Source organism: Mustela nigripes, chromosome 14, assembly GCF_022355385.1.
Source record: "Mustela nigripes isolate SB6536 chromosome 14, MUSNIG.SB6536, whole genome shotgun sequence".
NCBI classification, from domain to species: Eukaryota; Metazoa; Chordata; class Mammalia; order Carnivora; family Mustelidae; genus Mustela; species Mustela nigripes.
Genome location: NC_081570.1, coordinates 72,017,626 through 72,037,657, shown reverse-complemented (window position 1 = coordinate 72,037,657; position 20,032 = coordinate 72,017,626). Strand labels below are relative to the sequence as shown.

General features: G+C 35.2%; 1 protein-coding gene across 1 annotated transcript in view; it reads left to right on the top strand.

Annotated features, from left to right (window-relative positions):
- Positions 1 to 20,032, top strand: part of COL24A1 (collagen type XXIV alpha 1 chain) — a 379,684-nt gene that overhangs the window by 223,826 nt on the left and 135,826 nt on the right. Inside the window, exon 31 of the mRNA XM_059377096.1 lies at positions 10,506 to 10,559. Within this exon, the coding sequence (XP_059233079.1) occupies positions 10,506 to 10,559 (54 nt within the window). The remainder of the gene's footprint in view (positions 1 to 10,505; positions 10,560 to 20,032) is intronic.

The window sequence follows — 20,032 nt, the reverse complement described above, 5'->3', positions numbered from 1 at the left end:
AGTAAATGACTGCTAAAATCTCTGTCCAGTTCTTTTAGGCCTCACTAGGATGCTAGTTGTCTATCATATCAACACATACTTGAAATGTCAGCAAGAGATTTAAGCAGAGTTTACATGCAGAATTTGAGCTTCCTCCTCTCTTGCTTTTTCTTCCTTCACTTCCCAGCAGCTGTGGCCACTCCACATTCTACCCTCTAGTTCTCCATGCCAGTAAGACTGAATGTTTCTATCCTCCTTTTTTCTTAATAATCCTACATAGCTTACTTTCTGGCTAAAAGCCACATTTAAAATAAAAAATCAGACACTTACTTAGTGCCATTCCTTTCTTCTACATGTAGACCTCTCCATTCTGAGTTTTACCTATTTGTGGTCTTTCTTCATTGTTTTCAGATTTTTAAAAAATATTTTGTCCTGGATTTATAGTTATCCCTATATAGATGGTTTTGATAGGAGCTACTTGGCTAATATTGGAAGTGGAAACTCTTAACTGTTCTTCTTTAAGTAGTTTTCTCTGGAGTAGCTCAGAATACTTAAGAAACATTTATTTCATAACCTTTACAATATAAAAAACATATAGTATTAACTCTGTTCTTTCTTCCTTTTTAGATAACAAGGCACACAGTTTTCATAATCCTCCAATGAAAACACACTTACAGGCTCCCTTGCTTATTCCCATAAAAAGGCTTTGAAGATTATCCATATATTACTGTAAATGGGAGAGTCATTGAATGTCTGATTTCTTGTTGAAATCAGTAGAACACAGGACAGTATAGTGGATGGCATGACGCTGGACTCAGACATTGGAAGTTAAACACTGGTTCTACCACTTATAGCTGTTTTGACTTTATGCAAATTATTTAACCTCTCTGAGCCTCACTTTTCCTGTCTTTAAAATGAGGTAACTTTTGGGGAGCACGGGTGGTGCAGTTGATTAAGCATCCAGATCTTGGTTTTGGCTCAGGTCTGACCTCAGGGTCATGAAATCAAACCCTGTGTTGGAATCTATGCTCAGCACAGAGTCTGCTTGGATTTTTCTTTCCCTCACCTTCTGTTCCCCACCCCCACCCCACATGTGCCCCCCACATGTCCACACTCTCACTCTCTCAAATAAATAAGTAAATCTTTTAAAAAATAAAAATAAAATGAGATAACTTTTATAGTTCTATCAAATGATGATCATTATGTGCTTGGCATAGGTTCTTACTACATAGTAACCACAATAATCATTATTCTCCCAGGCATCATTATCATAATTGCTGGTTTGAAGTCATAGAGCAAGAAGTTCCACTACGAAGAATATATTTTCAATACTATCTGAAAAGCCTTAAAGGGGATTTTTATTTTGTACCAGCTTGTGCTTTACTTCTTTGTCTCTAATAAAAATAAATAGATCCATTTAGATCATTTCATAACTTTGCAAACAGCATTTATGCACCATTAACATCATTAAAAGTATGTATCAAGTTTGACATTGTGTACAAGTAGTTTACAAAACAAATCAAGCAGACATTCACGGTTCTGAATTTTTGCTGTATGTTTCAGTTGGTTTATTAGGCACAAAGGGAACATTTATATTGATCCTTTCTCTTAATATTGGAGCCTGGAGTGAATGGATGGCATTTAAAACAAGGCCTTAGTCAGGTGTGAGTTTGCGATTTTATATACCACCCTTTCCTTAACCAGAAAAATATAGCATTAATGGCTATAACTTAGAAAGTTTTATGTTGCTAGAAATATTTTATATCTTTACTTCCAATTTAATATCATATTTTTCTTAGTTTTTAGTTTTAATATAAAATAGTGATTTTGACCACTGTATATTTGCCAGCCTTCTCAAGGTCAATAATATAAAACAGACAAATAGCAAATAGAGAATGGCAGTATTTTCTATATCATTAAGAGTCATCAGTGTCTGGCACATGGTACATTCTCAGTAAATCTTTAAATGGGATAATCAAAGAGAATTTAGAATTTGATTTAGTTTTATATACCATTTTAGAATATCCCCCCACTTCTAAGACTCAATTTAATGGTACTGTGGATGGCATGGTGTAAAAATAGAGGAAAATAAAGGATATTAGAGTGTTTTAGTCATTTCTGGTCAGCTTGGTTCCGAGACTTCTGTGCCTTACCTTACCAGGTTTTAAGGACGTAAGTTATACTTACTAACATATCACAAGATTGTTATTTTTAGAGAAAGAAACCATTTTAATCAATATTAAAAGTATAAAGGTATAAAATTATAAAGGTATAAAATTATAAAGGTATAAAAATTCTGTATCATTGTCTCTGTGTATGAGCCAGAATTAAATAGGGAATAGTGATAGCTATAAGGAACTCCTACAACTCAACTACAGCAAAGACAACTTGATGAAAAAAAAAATGAGCAAAAAATGAGGACTTGAATAAACATTTCTGCAAAGAACATAAAAATGGCCAATAAGCACATGAAAAGATACTCAGTATCACTCACTAGACACTAGAGAAATACAAATTGAAGCTACAATGAGATACCACTTCTTACCAATTAGGACAGCTGTTATTAAAGAAAAACAAAGCAAAACATGTATACACACAGAAAGTAACTGACATTGGCAAAGATGTTGAAAAACTGGAGCTCTTGTACATTGCTGACAGGAATGTAAAATGGTGAGGTTACTATGGAAAACAGTTTGGTGGTTCCTCAAACAGTTAAACATACTATTGCTATGTGATTCATCAATTCCACTTTAGATTTATAACCCAAAGAATTGGAAAGCAGGGACTTAGAAACTAACACTTTTATAGTGTTTACAGGCACAGTATTCACAATAGCCAAAAGGTAGAAAACCCAAGTGTCCACTGATGGATGAAAGGATATACAAAATGTAATATATATATACAATAGAATATTATTGAACTTTAAAAATGAAGAAAGCTTTTTAAAATTTTTAATTTCAATTCCCTTAATTAACATACAGTATAATGTTAGTTTCAGGTGTAAAATTTAGTGATTCAACACTTCCATACATTACCAGGTGCCCATCATAAGTGCACTCCTTAATCCCCATCACCTGTTTAACCCATACCTCTCCCATCTTCCTTCTGGTAACCCCCAATTTGTTCTCTATAGTTTAGAATCTCTTTCTTGATTTGTCTCTCTCTTCCCCCCACCGCCACTTTGCTTGCTTGTTTTGTTTCTAAGATTCCACATATGAGTAAAATCATATGGTATCTGTCTTTCTCTGAGTTACTTATTTCACTTAGCATAATACTCTCTAGCTCCATACATGTCATTGCAAATGTCAAGATTTCATTCTTTTTGAAGAAATAAATATATAAATGTATATAATTTATATATATATATATGCACACACACAAATATGTATAGGTATGTATGTATGTATGTGTGTGTGTATGTGTATGTGCCACATTTTCTTTATCCATTCATCAGTGGGTGGATACTTGGCCTGATTCCGTATCTTGGCTATTATAGGTAATCCTGTTACAAACTTTTGAATTAATATTTTTGAATTAATTTTTTTATTCTTTGGGTAGATACCTAGTAGTGTGACTGCTGGATAAAGGATAGTTCTATTTTTTACTTTTTGAGGAACCTCCATACTGTTTTTTTTAATTAACATATAATGTATTATTTGTTTTCTGGGTACATGTCTGTGATTCATCAGTCGTATGCAGTTCACAGTGCTCACCATAGCATATACCCTTTTCACAGTGGCTGCACCAGTTTGCACCCCCACCAACACTGCAAGAGGTTTCCTCTTTCTCCACATCCTCACCAGCACCTTGTTTCCTATATTCAGTTTTAGCCATTCTGGCTGTCACGAGAGTGAGGTAGTTATGGTAGTTTTGATTTGTGTTTCCCTGATGATAAGTGATGTTGAGCATCTTTTCATGTATTTGTTGACCATCTGTATGTCTTCTTTGAAAAATATCGATTCATTAAATGAAACAAGATGGGATCGGGAGGGAGACAAACCATAAAAGACTCTTAATCTATCTCACAAAACAAACAGGGTCCGGGGAGGGGGGAGGGTAGGGCGAGGGTGGTGGGGTTATGGACATTGGGGAGTGTATGTGCTATGGTGAATGCTGTGAAGTGTGTAAACCTGGCGATTCACAGACCTGTACCCCTGGGGCTAATAATACATTTTATGTTAATAAAAAAGTAAAAAAAAATTTTAAAAATCGATTCATGTCTTCTGCCCATTTTTTAACTGAATTATTTGGGGTGTTGAGTTTTATAAGTTCTTTATGTATTTTATAAGTTCTTTATATATTTTGGATACTAATCCTTTATCAGATATGTCATTTGCAAATATCTTCTCCCGTTCCTTAGGTTTCCTCTTAGCTTTGTTGATTGTTCTCTTTGCTGTGCAGAAACTTCTTATTTTGAAGAAGTCCCAATAGTTCATATTTGCTTTTGTTTCCTTTGCCTCAAGAGACATATCTAGAAAGATGTAACTACAGTCTGTGTCAAAGAAGTGGACTGTTACTGCGTCTGTGCTTTTCTGGGGTGTTTATGGTTCTGTGTCTCACATTTCAGTCCTTAATTTATTTTTATATACAGTGTAAGAAAGTGGTCATTTCATTCTTTTGGTTGCTATCTAGTTTTCCCAATTCCATTTAGTAAGGATACTTTTTCCCATCAGACATTCTTTCCTGCTTTGTTGCAGATTAATTGACCATATAATTATGGGTTCTGGGTTTTCCATTCTGTTGCGTTGATCCACATGGTTATTATTGTGCCAGTACCATACTGCTTTGATTACTACAGCTTTGTAATATAATTTGAGGGTCTAGAATTGTGATGCCTCCAGCTTTGCTTTTCTTTTTCAAGATTGCTTTGGGTATCTGGTCTATTTTGTGTGCTGTACAAATTTTAGGATTATTGGTTCTAGCCCTGTGAAATATGTTGTTGGTATTTTGATGTGATTGCATTAAATGTGTAGCTTGCTTTTGTATAGTATTCACATTTTAACAGTATTTGTTCTTCCAATCCATGAGCATGGAATGTCTTTCCATTACTTTTTGTCGTCTTCAATTTCTTTCACCAATCTTTTATAGTTTTCAGAGTACAGGTCCTTCACCTCTTTGGTTAGGTTTATTCCTAGGTATCCTATGTTTTTGGTATAGTTGTAAATAGGATTGATTTCTTAATTTCTCTTTCTGATGCCTCATTATTGGGGTATTGAAATACAACAGATTTCTGTATGTTGATTTTTGTGTCCTGTGACTTTACTGAACTCATTTGTCAGTTCTAGGAGTTTTTTGGTGAAAATCTTTTGTGTTTTCTATGTATAGTATCATGTCATCTGCAAATAGTGAAAATTTTACTTACTCCTTGTCAATTTAGATATCTTTTACTTCTTTGTGGTGGCTGACTGCAATGATTAGGAGTCCAGTACTGTGTTGAATAGAAGTGATGAGAGAGGACATCCCTGTCTTGTTCCTGTCCATAGGGAAAAGGCTCTCAGTTTCTCCCCATAAGGATATTAGCTGTGGATTTTTTATATATGGCCTTTATTGTGTTGAGGTTTGTTCCCTCTAAACCTACTTTGTTAGGGTTTTTATCATGAATGGATGTTGTACTTGTCAAATGCTTTTTCGGCATCTATTGCATTGATCATCTGGTTCTTATCCTTTCTTTTATTAAAGTGATGTATCATGTTGACTGATTTATGAATATTGAACCACCCTTGCAACCCGGGAATAAATCCCACTTGATGGTGGTGAATGATTTTTAAAATGTATTGTTGGTTTTGATTTGTTAGTATTATGTTGAGGATTTTTGCATCTATGTTCAGCAGAAATATTGGTCTAAGATCCTTTTTTTACAGTGTTTTTATCTGGTTTTTGTACCAGGGTATTGCTGGCCTCACAGAATAAATTTGGAGATTTTCATTCCTTATCTATTTTTGGAATAGTTTGTGAAGAATAGGTATTAACTCTTCTTTAAGTGGAATTCAGCTGTGAAGCTACCTGGTCCTGGATGTTAGTTTTGGGGGGATTTTTTTTTTTAACATCTTTATTTTATTTTATTTTTTTCAGTGCTCCAAGATTCATTGTTTATGCATCACACCCAGTGCTCCATGCAATACATGACCTTCTTAATACCCACCACCAGGCTCATCCATCCCCCTACCACCCTTCCCTCCAGAACCCTGTTTGTTTCTCAGAGTCCACAGTCTCTCAAACTTCATCTCCCCCTTTGTTTTATCCCAATTCACTTTTCCTTTCCTTTTCCTAGTGTCCTCCATGTTATTCCTTATGCTCCACAAGTAAGTGAAACCTTTGGGGGACATTTTGGTTATTGATTCAATTTCTTTGCTGGTTGCTGGTCTGTTCAAGTTTTCTGTATTTTCCTGTTTCAGTTTTGATAGCTTATTTGTTTCTATGAATTTATCCATTTTTTAGATTGTCCAATTTTTGGGGCATATTGTTTATATAATATTCTTTTATAAATTATTTGTATTTCTGTGGTGTTGGTTGTCATTTCTCCTTTCTCATTTGTGATTTTATTTATCTGGGCCTATTCTCTTTTCGTCTTGATAAATTTGGCTGGGATTTTTCAGTTTTACTGATTTTTTTTTTTTTTTTCAAAGAACCACCTCCTGTTTCCATCGATCTGTTCTATTGTCTTTTTAGTTCCTATATCATTTATTTCTACTCTGATCTTTATTATTGCTTTCTTTCTGCTGGCTTTAGGCTTTGGAGCTCTTTTTCTAACTCCTTTAGGTATAAGGTTAGGGTGTTTATTTGAGATGTTTCTTCCTTCCTGAGGTAGGTCTGTATTGCTAAACACTTCCCTCTTAAGCCTGCTTTTACTGCATCCCAAAGGTTTTGGACCATTCTGTTTTCATTTTTATTTGTTTCCACGTACTTTTTCATTTCTTCTTGTATTCCCCGGCTGACCCATTCATTGTTTGGTAGCATGTTTTTTAACCTCCATGTATTTGACCTTTCCAAATTTCTTCTTGTAATTGACTTCTAGTCTCATAGTGTTGTGGTCAGAAAAGATGCATGGTATAACTTGAATCTTTCTCGTATTGGTGTGTGACCTAATACATGATCTATTCTGGAGAATGTTCCATGTGCACTTGAAAAGAATGTGTATTCTGCTGTTTAAGAATGGAATGTTCTGAATATATCTGTTAAATCCATCTGGTCTAGTGTGTCATTCAAAGCCATTGTTCCCTTGTTGATTTTCTGTTTAGATCATCTATCTATTGATGTAAGTGGGGTGTTAAAAGTCTCTTACTGTTATTGTGTTATTATTGATTAATTCCTTTATCTTTGTTATCTTTTCAAATATTTAGGTGCTCCCACTTTAGGTGCATAAATATTTACAATTGTTATATCTTCTTGTTGGATTATCTCCTTTATGATTATATAGTGTCCTTCCTTGTTTCTTGGTACAGTCTTTGCTCTAAAGTCTAGTTTGTCCATGTAGTGTCCAAGTATTATTTCTTTGGCTTTTTTAACATCCTTTTGCATGATAAATATTTCTCTATTCCCTCACTTTTAATCTGCAGATGTCTTCAGGTCTAAAATGAGTCTCTGTAGGCAGCATATACATAGGTCTTGGTTTTGGGTTTTTTTTTTAATCCATTCTGACACTCTGTCTTTGATTCTTTAATCTATTTACATTCAAGGCAATTATTGGTAAATTCATAATTATTGTCATTTTATTACTTATCTTGTAATTGTTTCTAGAGATTTTCTCTGATCCTCTCTTGCTTTCCTCTCTGTCATCATTTGCTGATATATTGATAGTGATATATTTGAATTTCTTTGTTTTTGTTCTTTGCATGAATCTTACTGGTGTTTGATATATGATTACCATTAGGTTTATAAATAACCTCTTCTGCATATAGAAGTTTGTATTAATGTGATGGTAATTTAAGTTTGAACCCCTTTTTTCTTCTGTCCTTCCCATGTTTTAGGTATATGTTGTTATATTTTGTATCCTTTTTTCTGAGTTCCTTGACTAATTTTTTACAAAAATATTCATTTTTACTGATTTTGTGTTTCATATTGTGACTTTTGGTTTTTCACTCAGAGTCCCTTTAAATAGTTCTTGCAGGGCTGGGTTAGTGGTCATGAATTCCTTTCGTTTTCATTTATTTAGGATACTCTTTATCTCTCCTTCTATGATGAATGATAGCCTTGCTAGGAAGAGTATTCTTGGCTTCAGATTTTTCCCATTCAACACTTTGAATACATCATGCCTCTTTCTTCCTGCTTGCCAAATTTCTGTTGAGAAATCTCCTGCTGGCCTTATGGATTTTCCCTTGTAATTTAAATTAGACTTCTTCTGTCTTGCTGCTTTTAAGATTTTTTTTATTTATTACTAAATTTTGCAATTTAGTAATTGTCTTGGTGTGGGCCTGCTTTTTTTTATTTTGATGGGGGTTCTCTGTGCCTCCTAGATCTGGATGTCTGTTTCCTACCCCAGATTAGGGAAGTTTTCAGCTATTATTTCTCCAAATAAATTTTCTGCACCCTTTTCTCTCTCTTCTTCTTCTGGGACTCCTGTAATACAAATGTTATTTATTTGATGGAGTCACTGAGTTCCATAACTGTATGCTTGTTTTGCATAATTCTTTCTCTCTTTTGTTCAACTTCATTGCTTTCCATTATTTTGTCTTCTAGGGCATTAACTTGTTCCTCTGCTTCTTCCAAAGTGATATTCATTGCATCAAGTATGTTTCTAGTCTCATTTATTGCACTCTTCATCTTTGATTCATTTTTTTTTTTTAACTTTATCTCTGTGGTAAGGGTCTCACTGATGTCTTCCATTCTTTTCTCAAGTCCAGTGAGTATCCTTATGATCATTGCTTTAAGTTCTCCATCAGGAATGTTACTTATATATGTTTTGCTTAGATCTCATGCCATGATTTTATCTTGTTCTTTCATCTGCGATAAATTCCTATGTCTTCTCATTTTGTCTAAATGTCTGCCTTCTTCTCTGTGTTAGAAAAGCCAGTTATGTCATCTGTTTCTGAAAGTAATGGCCTTATGAAAAAGAACTCATGTAGTACCCGAGCCTGGCACTTCAGGGAGTTTCTCCAGTCCATGCTGTATGTCCTCTGCTGTTGTGCTTTGGCTGCTCTATCCTTCAGGCCAGCCATCTGCAGAGGCCCCTTTTGTCTAATGTGGACAGTGCTTGGTTCTTTGCCTGAATGTGGTAAGTTTTAACTAGGTATGCTCTGGTCTGCTTGTGAAATGAGACCAGAACTGAGGCTCTGCCAGACTCTCTGGTTGGGAGATGTGGTATGAACAGAGATATGTGCTGTCGTGCTGGGACTGAGGCAAGCATGACTGAGAAAGGCAGTCAGTTCCACCAGAGTGCTGTGGGGGGGGGGGGGGGGCTATTGTAAACATATCATTAGGCAGCAAGTGCCAGCATTGCACTGCTTCCCGCAGATGATGCTGTATTTATACTGGGGGAAGGGGAGGGAAATGGTGTTGGCTAGCTTCTTTGTTCCCCTAGAGGTGTCCTTGAATACTGCCTCTCAGGGATCTGCTCTATAAAGAGTATATAATCTCCTCTACTGTGTGCCCCAAGCACTATTCAGATTGTTGTTTCCATGTTGTATACTCCCAGGTGGTTTGCCTGCCTTCTGTCCAAGAGCAGCACAGTGCCTTTTAGGCTCTATCCCAGCCAAGCCTGCTAGACTTTAAAACTAGGATTTGAGCCCCACTGGCTGCAAGAACTCACAGAATTCAGCCCTTCTCATTTTCCAAGCCAATAGCTATGGGGAATCATTCTCTTTTTGTAGTCCACTGTGTACTCCTCTGTCTCACCCTTCTCCACAACCATAGTTCCTTCCCTTTCACAGCAGTCAAGACTTGCTTCCCCACTAAACCATGTCTCTGCATTTCCTACCTTCAGTGGTGCTTCTTTTCTCCCTTTAGTTGTGGAGTTTGTTCTGTCAGTATTCAGGTCAATTTCTGGGATATTTAGGATGATGTGATAGTGACCTTGTTGTATTTGGGGTCAAGGGAAGTCTGGGATCCTCCTATTCTACTGACATCTTCCTCCTCTCCAATATTGGTGAAACTTGAAGACATCATGCCAAGTGAAATAAGCCAGACACAAAAGAAAAAATGTAGCATAACTCTACTTACTTAGGGCACCTAGAGTAGTCAAATTAGAGGGAGAATGCAGAATGGTGGTTGCCAGGAGAACCACGAAGGGGGAAAGGGTGTTACTTAATGGGTATGGAATTTCAGTCTGGGAAGATGAAAAGTTCTGAAAATAGATCGTGATGATAGTAGTGTAATAATGCAAAGGTACTTAATGCCATAAAACTACACATTTGAACTCTGTTAAAATTGTGTATTTTATGTTGTTATGTATATTTTACCACAAAAAGAAAAGAGAGAATAGAGGTAGACAGAAAAATTAGGTAGGAGGATTATAAAGGAAAGCTGAAATAAGGAAAGTAAAATATTTTCAAGCATCTCTTTTTCTTCAGATTTTGCCTTTGTTTATTCAGGGTTTACAAGGACCCCCTGGAAGTACAGGAGAAAGAGGACTTGAAGGAGAACCAGTAAGTTTATCTTTATACATTTCTAATTATATTTTTCTCATAATATACATTTACTTTTCTGTTATTGCCCCCTTGTGCTGTGACTGGTACATTTTTGAAAGCAACATTTATCATGGACACCTAATTATACAGAAAATATTTTGCTGGAAATATAGTTTTAGTACCTTCCGGATCTCATATAGCCAGATTTGGTCCTGTTTTTTTGGAACTGCTAAGATTTTACCTATTTCTATTTTAAACAATGATAGCTCTGTTTTATTGGCTTGCAGAAATTTTCTTTGTGAATGGCTTGCTGTTCTTAAATGACTATATTATACTGTCACAGACACACAGAATCATATTTTTGAGGCCAACTCTGTAATAAAATACCTCACAAAGGAGCCAAACTCTACATCTGATGGGTCTAAATATACAAACATAGAAATTCTGGTATATCAATAATGAAAAACTTACATCATGATTTTATAAATATGATTCAATTATAAAATTTCCATGGAAAATGATTATGAAAAGGAAAGATTTTTGTCACACCAACTTTCTCACAACTTATTCTTTATTGCGTATGAAGTCATTCTTCGGGTTAATGGTATCAGATGTAATATGCTATAACATGCTTGTAAGACTTATAATACAATATAGTCTTTCAAACTCTAATGGGTTGATCTTATCTATTAATTGACCCAAAGGTTTACAGGTGGCCTTTACATAATTCATTTAGCTTGTAGCAAGTGGAAAATGTAACAAAGAGGTATTCTTACCAAATGGTAAGAATTTCCTCCTTTAACCTATGGTATAAACTCTCCAAGCAATAAGTAAAGATTTGACTGTATATCTAATTCTTTCCAAATGAAGAATTTTAGATATGGTATTGATTTTATTAAACTGAACTCCTTTTGGTTCTCTCCCTGTTTTATACCTCTTGCCATCCCAATCCTAATATTTATTTGACCAAAAATAATGCAACTTTATTTAGCATTATTTACTTAAATATCTCTTTGAAAAAATTTCTAGCTCTTTGAAGTTAGAGACCATTTCTCTCATCTTTGCAATCATGTCTGGTGTAATGCATAGCATCTTGGATCTACTTAGTGTTCAGGTTATTAAACTGAATTGACAAAAGGTTATATACAAAAAGCATAGTTGCTTAGCCAGTAATATTAGATGAAGTGAAATGCAATGGAAGTTAACTTAATCTTAGTGAGGAACACATTTCAGTAAAATATGTCAAAAGATCTAGGTCATCAGCAGAGACAATATCAGGCTTTAAATAAGAAAAGATTTGTTACTGTAGGCATAAACAACTAAATAGTTTAACAGCACCTAAAAATTAACATTCAAGTCACTGGAGTCAGTGGGGCTGGAAAATAAAATATAAATCAGTTAGTAATGGATATCATGGGCTTTGTTTCATATATTTGAGCTGCCTGGTTAAATTAAAGAAAAGAAAAGAAGCAAATTGGTAAAATGAAGGACACAGAAATGATGTTAAAACATATTTATACTTTGAGAATAATAAAATAGAGAGGACTACTTCTTTTCTATAGTCAGCAGCTATTAGAGTTGTCTCTTTCTCCCCAATTTTTCAAAATTAGTTTGCTCATAGCAATGCAAATACTGGGATTTAGATAGTTGTCCATTCATTCAATCAACAAATATTTATTAAGTACCTGCATTGGAATGTACTGGTAAGTATGGAGATTTCAGTCTAATGATAGAAATATATACTAATTGAATTATCATGGAGATAAATGGAAAATTACAAACTAAGATAAATGCTGTGAAGTATAGGAATTCAATTCTAAAAGAATGTATAACAGAGAAACTATACTTAAGAAAGTCTTCCAGAGGAGAAGTATTTGAGCTAGGATATGAAGGATGAATAGTAGTTACTTAGGCAAAGATGGGGAGAGGTTATTTCGGAGAGAAGTCATGAACTGAGAGGAAGTTCCACATATTTATTTGAAGATCTAAAAGAAGGCTAGCACAGCAATGGCACAGAGAGTCAGGTGGGAAGTAAGTGTAAGATGAGGCTGGAAAAGGAAGCAGGGGCAACACAGGTAGTTTTGTGGGCCCTAATCCCAAGGATTTGTACTTTTATCATAAATACAAAAGGATATTGTTAAAGAGATAGTACTAGTTTTATGATCATATTATTGTTTTGTAGAGATCATTCAAATTGGAAAGGACTAAGAGTGGATAAGCCCTGCTTTCTGTTGTGATCCAATTAAGAGATGGTAGAATGTTTTTGATTAACAGAGAAAAGTGGATAGATATAAAAGATTCAAAAGGAGTATAAAATCAAGAGGAAATTGATTTCTATATGTAAAGTGATTCCTAAGTTTTTGGCTGATCCAAATAAATATTTTTGGTATCTTTAAACATTGAACACTGCCTTTAAAGAGGAATATGAGGGGAATGCTGTAGTTTCTAAAAAATCAATTCTTGATAAATTTGCTTTACACTCTACCCTCCAGTTTAAAAATTATTTTCTAGGTACACTTCCTTAGTTGAAATGTTAGAAGTCACGTCCACTTACCTTGAAAGATCAGCAGGATTCTCAGATTAATTAAAAGTATGTGATAAACCCGGACATTAAATTACTTACGAAGATATAAAAAATAGCAATAGTTCTAGAAGCAAAAGATAAAAGATCAGTGTCTCCTTAGAATTTTGACAGTGCTAAAATCAGACAAAAATAGCACCCGCAGAAAAAACTAAAGATAAATACCCAAAAAATCAAGTAAAATTAAAATACACGTATAAAGAATTAAGTGAATGAAATGAAAGAAAAATAAGATACCTGGGAATAAACCTAACCAAAGAGGTAAAGGTTCTGTACTCAAGGAACTACAGAACACTCATGAAAGAAATTGAAGAAGACACAAAAAGATGGAAGACCATTCCATGCTCTTGGATTAGAAGAATAAACATTGTTAAAATGTCTATACTGCCTAGAGCAATCTATACTTTTAATGCTATTCCGATCAAAATTCCACCAGTATTCTTCAAAGAGCTGGAGCAAATAATCCAAAAATTTGTATGGAATCAGAAGAGTCCCCGAATCATTAAGGAAATGTTGAAAAACAAAAATAAAACTGGGGGCATCACGTTACCTGATTTCAAGCTTTACTACAAAGCTGTGATCATCAAGACAGCATGGTACTGGCATAAAAACAGAAACATAGACCAGTGGAACAGAGTAGAGAGCCCAGATATGGACCCTCAACTCTATGGTCAATTAATCTTTGACAAAACAGGAAAAAATATACAGTGGAAAAAAGAGTCTCTTCAATAAATGGTGCTGGGAAAACTGGGCAGCTATATGTAGAAGAATGAAACTCGACTATTCTCTTACACCGTACACAAAGATAAACTCAAAATGGATAAAAGACCTCAACGTGAGACAGGAATCCATCAGAAGCCTAGAGGAGAACATAGGCAGTAATCTCTTCGATATCAGCCACAGCAACTTCTTTCAAGATATGTCTCCAAAGGCAAAGGAAACAAAAGCGAAGATGAACTTTTGGGACTTCATCAAAATCAAAAGCTTCCGCACAACAACCGAAACAGTCAAGAAAACAAAGAGGCAACCCACGGGAGAAGATATTTGCAAATGACAGTACAGACAAAAGGTTGATATCCAGGATCTATAATGAACTCCTCAACACACACAAAACAGACAATCATATCAAAAAATGGGCAGAAGATATGGACAGAAACTTCTCCAATAAAGACATACAAATGGCTATCAGACACATGAAAAAATGTTCATCATCACTAGCCATCAGGGAGATTCAAATTTAAACCACATTGAGATATCACCTTACACCAGTTAGAATGTCCAAAATTAGCAAGACAGGAAACAACATGTATTGGAGGGGATGCAGAGAAAGGGGAACCCTCTTACATTGATGGTGGGAATGCAAGTTGGTGCAGCCTCTTTGGAGAACAGTGTGGAGATTCCTCAAGAAATTAAAAATAGAACTTCCCTATGACCCTGCCATTGCACTTCTGGGTATTTACCCCAAAGATACAGATGTAATGAAAAGAAGGGCCATCTGTACCCCCAATGTTTATAGCAGCAATGGCCACGGTCACCAAACTGTGGAAAGAACCAAGATGCCCTTCAACGGATGAATGGATAAGGAAGATGAGGTCCATATACCCCTATGGAGTATTATGCCTCCATCAGAAAGGATGAATACCCAACTTTTGTAGCAACATGGACGAGACTGGAAGAGATTATGCTGAGTGAAATAAGTCAAGCAGAGAGAGTCAATTATCATATGGTTTCACTTATTTGTGGAGCATAACAAAAAGATGGAGGACATGGGGAGTTAGAGAGAAGGGGGTTGGAGTAAATTGGAAGGGGAGGTGAATCATGAGAGACTATGGACTCTGAAAAACAATCTGAGGGGTTTGAAGTAGTGGGGGAGTGGGAGATCGGGGTACCAGGTGGTGGGTATTATAGAGGGCACAGATTGCATGGAGCACTGGGTGTGGTGAAAAAATAATGATACTGTTATGCTGAAAATAAATAAATGAAAAAAAAAGAAAAAGGAAGTATAAGAAGAATTACAAAAAGACAAAAATTACTTAATATTAAGAAACCCATAATATAACATATTACAGATATAGTATGGAAAATGCTAAAAACACATACTCAATAAAATTTAACTATTTTTGTTTTGTTAAAAATTGTAGTAAAATAGTTTCTGGTCTTAATTGTAAGGAGCTTGGAAGCTGTCATCCCCCTTCTTACAACAAAGAAAAAGCTGAGCAAACTGTAAATCAACAACTCTTTTTAGATCATTGAGGTCAGAGAACCAACTGTTGCCTGAAAACTTGGGAGACAGACAGGAAGATGTAGAGAACCACATCTTACCGCAAGGAGAAGGCCATAGCTGAATGGTAGGAACACATTTAACTATAATTATATTTGTCAATATAAAGTTGGCAAATTGCTTAAGACACAATTTAGACTATCATAAATATTAAAAAACCAAGAGGGAACCCCATCCAAGGCAAGACCCCACATGTCTCTGAGTTTTACCACTAGGGGACCTGGTAGGTTCTCTCTGTAAAGTTCAGGGACATACATGTTTTTTCTTCTAGCAGTGGGTTGGGAAAAGTAACCATTTTGAAATACACTCAGAACATTCTGCTCTCCTTAACAAAGGGAAATCGGGAAAGGGAAATCGGTTTATCTGAGACTAACTGATTTGGGTTTTTGCCAAAGCAAAAAGTTACTGAACTTGGAAGAAGAGCAATTCTCCAACCCTAGATGCTTCTAGTCTCAGACATGGGGGAAAGAAAATACCCGCACTCAGGCTCACTGAAAGACTGAGACCTAATTATAAAACTATAGAGTGATTCTACCCCTCTTGAAACTTACCATCAGATGAATAGGGCTCCTGTATAACAACTGGGGATTACAGCTAAAAGAACTGCAGACCCAAACCCTATTTAAGACATCTCTGGGAAAGCCTGAAGACAACAGACAAGACAAAGACAATGACACTAGCAGGAAATTTAGCTTCTGACACCATAGTGCAGCAAACAGTGAACACAGCCTAGTTCCCAAACAGGTAACTTGCAACCTTATACTACTGAAGGCCTATTCACCTCAGACCCTTTTACCTTATATACCATGTTTGACTTTCAACAAAAACATTACAGGGCATGCTAAAAGGGGAAAAACAGTCTGAAGAGACAAAGCAAGCATCAGGAACAGACTCAGATATAGCAGAGATTTTGAAATTTCAGACTGGGAATTTAAAAGTGAAGTATAAATAAACTTTCCCAAACAAGCAAAAACTGACAGAATTTGTCACCAGTAGAACAGCCTTATAAAAAAATGTTAAATGAAATTCTTCAGAGAGAAAAAAAGTGATATAGATGAGAATCTAGGAGAGAAGACTGGAAGAACTTTAGAAGGAATACATAAAAGTAATATCAAATCTTTTTTTTTTCTTAATTATTAGAATAGGTAGTCTGTGCAAAATAATCACAGCAGTGTATTTAATCTCATACCTTACGGATAAATATAGTGATTTAACTTGGATTAACTATAAATATACATTACAAACTCTGTAGAAACCACTAAAATTCTTTTAAAAGAAGTGTAAATGATATGACAAAATAAGAGAAAATTGAATCAATTAAAATTCACAGTTAAAAAAGAGCAGAAGACAAAGAAAAAAAAAAAGGAAATGAGCAACAAATAAAAAACAGTAACAAAGATAGTAGGTATTTTCACTATGTGGAAAACACCAAACAATTGACCAATAAAAACCCACTCCTGGAACTAAAAAGCAATTACAACAAGTTTACAGGATCAGGATACAAGACTGATAGACGAAAGTCAGTTGATTTCCTATATACCAGCAATAAGCAATTAGAATCTGAAATTTAAAACACAACAGCATTTACATTAGCATCAAAAATTTAAAAAGATATAGGTATGAATCTAACAAAATTTACACATAATATATGTGAGGAAAACTACAAAACTGATTAAAGAAATAAAAGAAGATCTAAATAAATGGAGAGATATTTTGTGTTAATGGACAGGTAGAGTAAATATTGTTAGGGTGTCACAACTATAGATCCAATGCAATTCCAGTCAAAATATTAGCAAGTTACTTTGTGGATATTGATAACAAAATTCTAAAGTTCTCATGGAAAGGCTAAAGGCCCAGAAGAGCCAACAAATATTGAAGAAGGCCAAAGTCAGAGGACTGACATTATCCAACTTGAAGAACTTAATATAACACTATAGTATTAAAGACAGCATAGTAGGAATAGACAAATAGATAATTTGAGCAGAATGGTGAGCCCAGAAATAGAAGTCTACAAATATAATCAGCTGATCTTTGACAAAGTTGCCAAGGCAACACTTTTCAACAGCTAGTTCTAATACAGCTAGGTATTCATGTAAAAACAAAAGCAAATCCAAAAAACAAGGATCTAGACAAAGACTTTGTACCTTTCAAAAAAATTAACTCAAGATGGATTATAAACCTAAATTAAAATGTATAGCTGAAACTTCTATACCACTGACCCTGGATTTGATAATGACTTCTTTATATACAACATCAAAAGCATGATTCATGAATGGAAAACTGATAAGTTGGATTTCATTAAAATTAAAAACTTCCGCTCTGTGAAAGACATGTTAAGAGATTGAAAGACATGTAACAGCCTGGGAGAAAACATTTGCAAAACGCTTATCTAATAAAGGACTTGTATGCAACATACGGAAAGTGTCGGGGTCACGCCCCTAAGATGGCGCTGGCTACATAGCCCTAGCAGCACAGACAGCCTAAAAAACATCCGCCCTGGCCACACGTGACCTCGTGCTCCTCACATGCCACCACTGCCTACGAGCCCCAGATACCTCCTGGTCACGTGAACACCTCTGTGATTGGCTGTTATGTCCTATATAAGGCAAGAGAACTTCCCCGCAGGGGAAGGAGAAAGATCGACCAGGGAATAAACAAGAGCTTGTGCATCGACCTGTGTGTGTGTTGGTGTTGCGTCATCTCTGCAGGCGGGAGAGCGCGACAAGAAAGAATTCTTAAAAGTTAACAGTAAGAAAACAAACAATCCATTTAAAAAATGGGCAACAGATCTGAATGGACAATACACCAAAGACCTACAGATGGCAAAGAAGCATAAGGAAATATGTTTATCATCATATGTCATTAGGGAGAATTGCAAATTTAAACAACAATAACACCATTACACACTTGTATGAATGGCTAAAAGCACCGACAATACCAAATGTTAGCGAAATTCCCGTTAGAATAACAGGAGTTCTCATTCATTGTTGGTAGTAATACAGAATGTAAATGGTACAGCAACTTTGTAACAGAATTTGGCAGTTGTTTACAAAGTTGAACACATTCTTACCATTATGATCCAGTAATCATGCTCCTTGGTATTTACCAAAATGAGTGGAAAACTTAATGCCTACAGGAGAACCTGCACATGAATGTTTATAGCAGCTTCATTCATAGTTACCCAAAGTAGAAGCAACTGATATGTCCTCAGAAGTTAAATAATAAAAAAAGTGTAGTGCATCCATACAATGAAATATTACTCATCAATAAAAAGAGCTATTAAGGCCACAAAAAGACAGAGGAAGTGCATCCTGATAAGTGAAAAAACTCAATCTAAAAAGTCTAAATACCATATGATTCCAACTACATGACATTCTGGAAAAGGCAAAACTATAGAGACAGTACAAAAGAACAGTGGTTGCCAGGTGTTGGGGGTAGAGGACCAGGGATGAATAGGTAGAAAATGGAAATTTGGGAGATGTGAAACTATTTTATATGGTGCTGTAGTGATGGATACATGATATTATGCATTTCTCAAAACTCACACAACTGTGTCTGTGTTCACACAGAGTGAACCCTAATGTAAACTATGGACTTTAAGTAGTAATAGTACTTTAAGTGGTAATGGTGCACAATATCAATTAATCAGTTGTAACCAATGTACCACACTAATGCAAGATGTTAATAATAATAGGGAAAACTGGACAAGGGTGGTATATGGGAACTCTGTACGTTTTGTTCAACTTTTCTGTAAATCTAAAACTTTTCTAAGAAATTAAGTTTGTTAATTGAAATGAAACATTCTGGTAATGTCAAACATAGTTGTGTAATAAAATAAAGTAGCTTATCTTGTATCTGCACCCAACCTACTAGGAAATCCGGAAACACTAGAAGCATAGGAACCACAATATAACATTGCCAACTGTCACTATATTGTCTAACATTATTTGAAAAATCTTAGTTAGTGTAGTGGTATATGACACAAAAATGAACATATAAGGAAAGAAAAACATTATTATTTAGAGAAAATTTAAATAAATCCCCCAAAACTTATAAAACCAAAGCATTAATTCTGTATTTTTCAATTTCTGGGATACAGTAATATAAGGTAACACCTAAAATAGACATTTTAAAAAATCAGTTTTCTGATATACATATAATATACAAGCAACAAAATGTAATAGAAAAATATCTCACTTTAGATAGAAACAAAATAATAATTAAGGATAAACTTAATGGGAAGTTGATAGGACACATATAAAGAAAACTTCAAAAATTCATTAAGATACATAAAAACAGACTTAGGTAGAATGTCAAGTTATTGTCTAACTAGAAGACTATATTTTTAAAATTAATGTATTTGTTAGCGTTAACACAGTCCCCTTCAAAAATCCCATTACCCATATAAATCAGGTGGGGATTTAATTATTATAAGGATAACATAAAAATGAGCCAGCAGGGCGCCTGGGTGGCTCAGTGGGTTAAGCCGCTGCTTTCGGCTCAGGTCATGATCTCAGAGTCCTGGGATCGAGTCCCGCATCAGGCTCTCAGCAGGGAGCCTGCTTCCCTCTCTCTCTCTCTCTGCCTGCCTCTCCATCTACTTGTGATTTCTCTCTGTCAAATAAATAG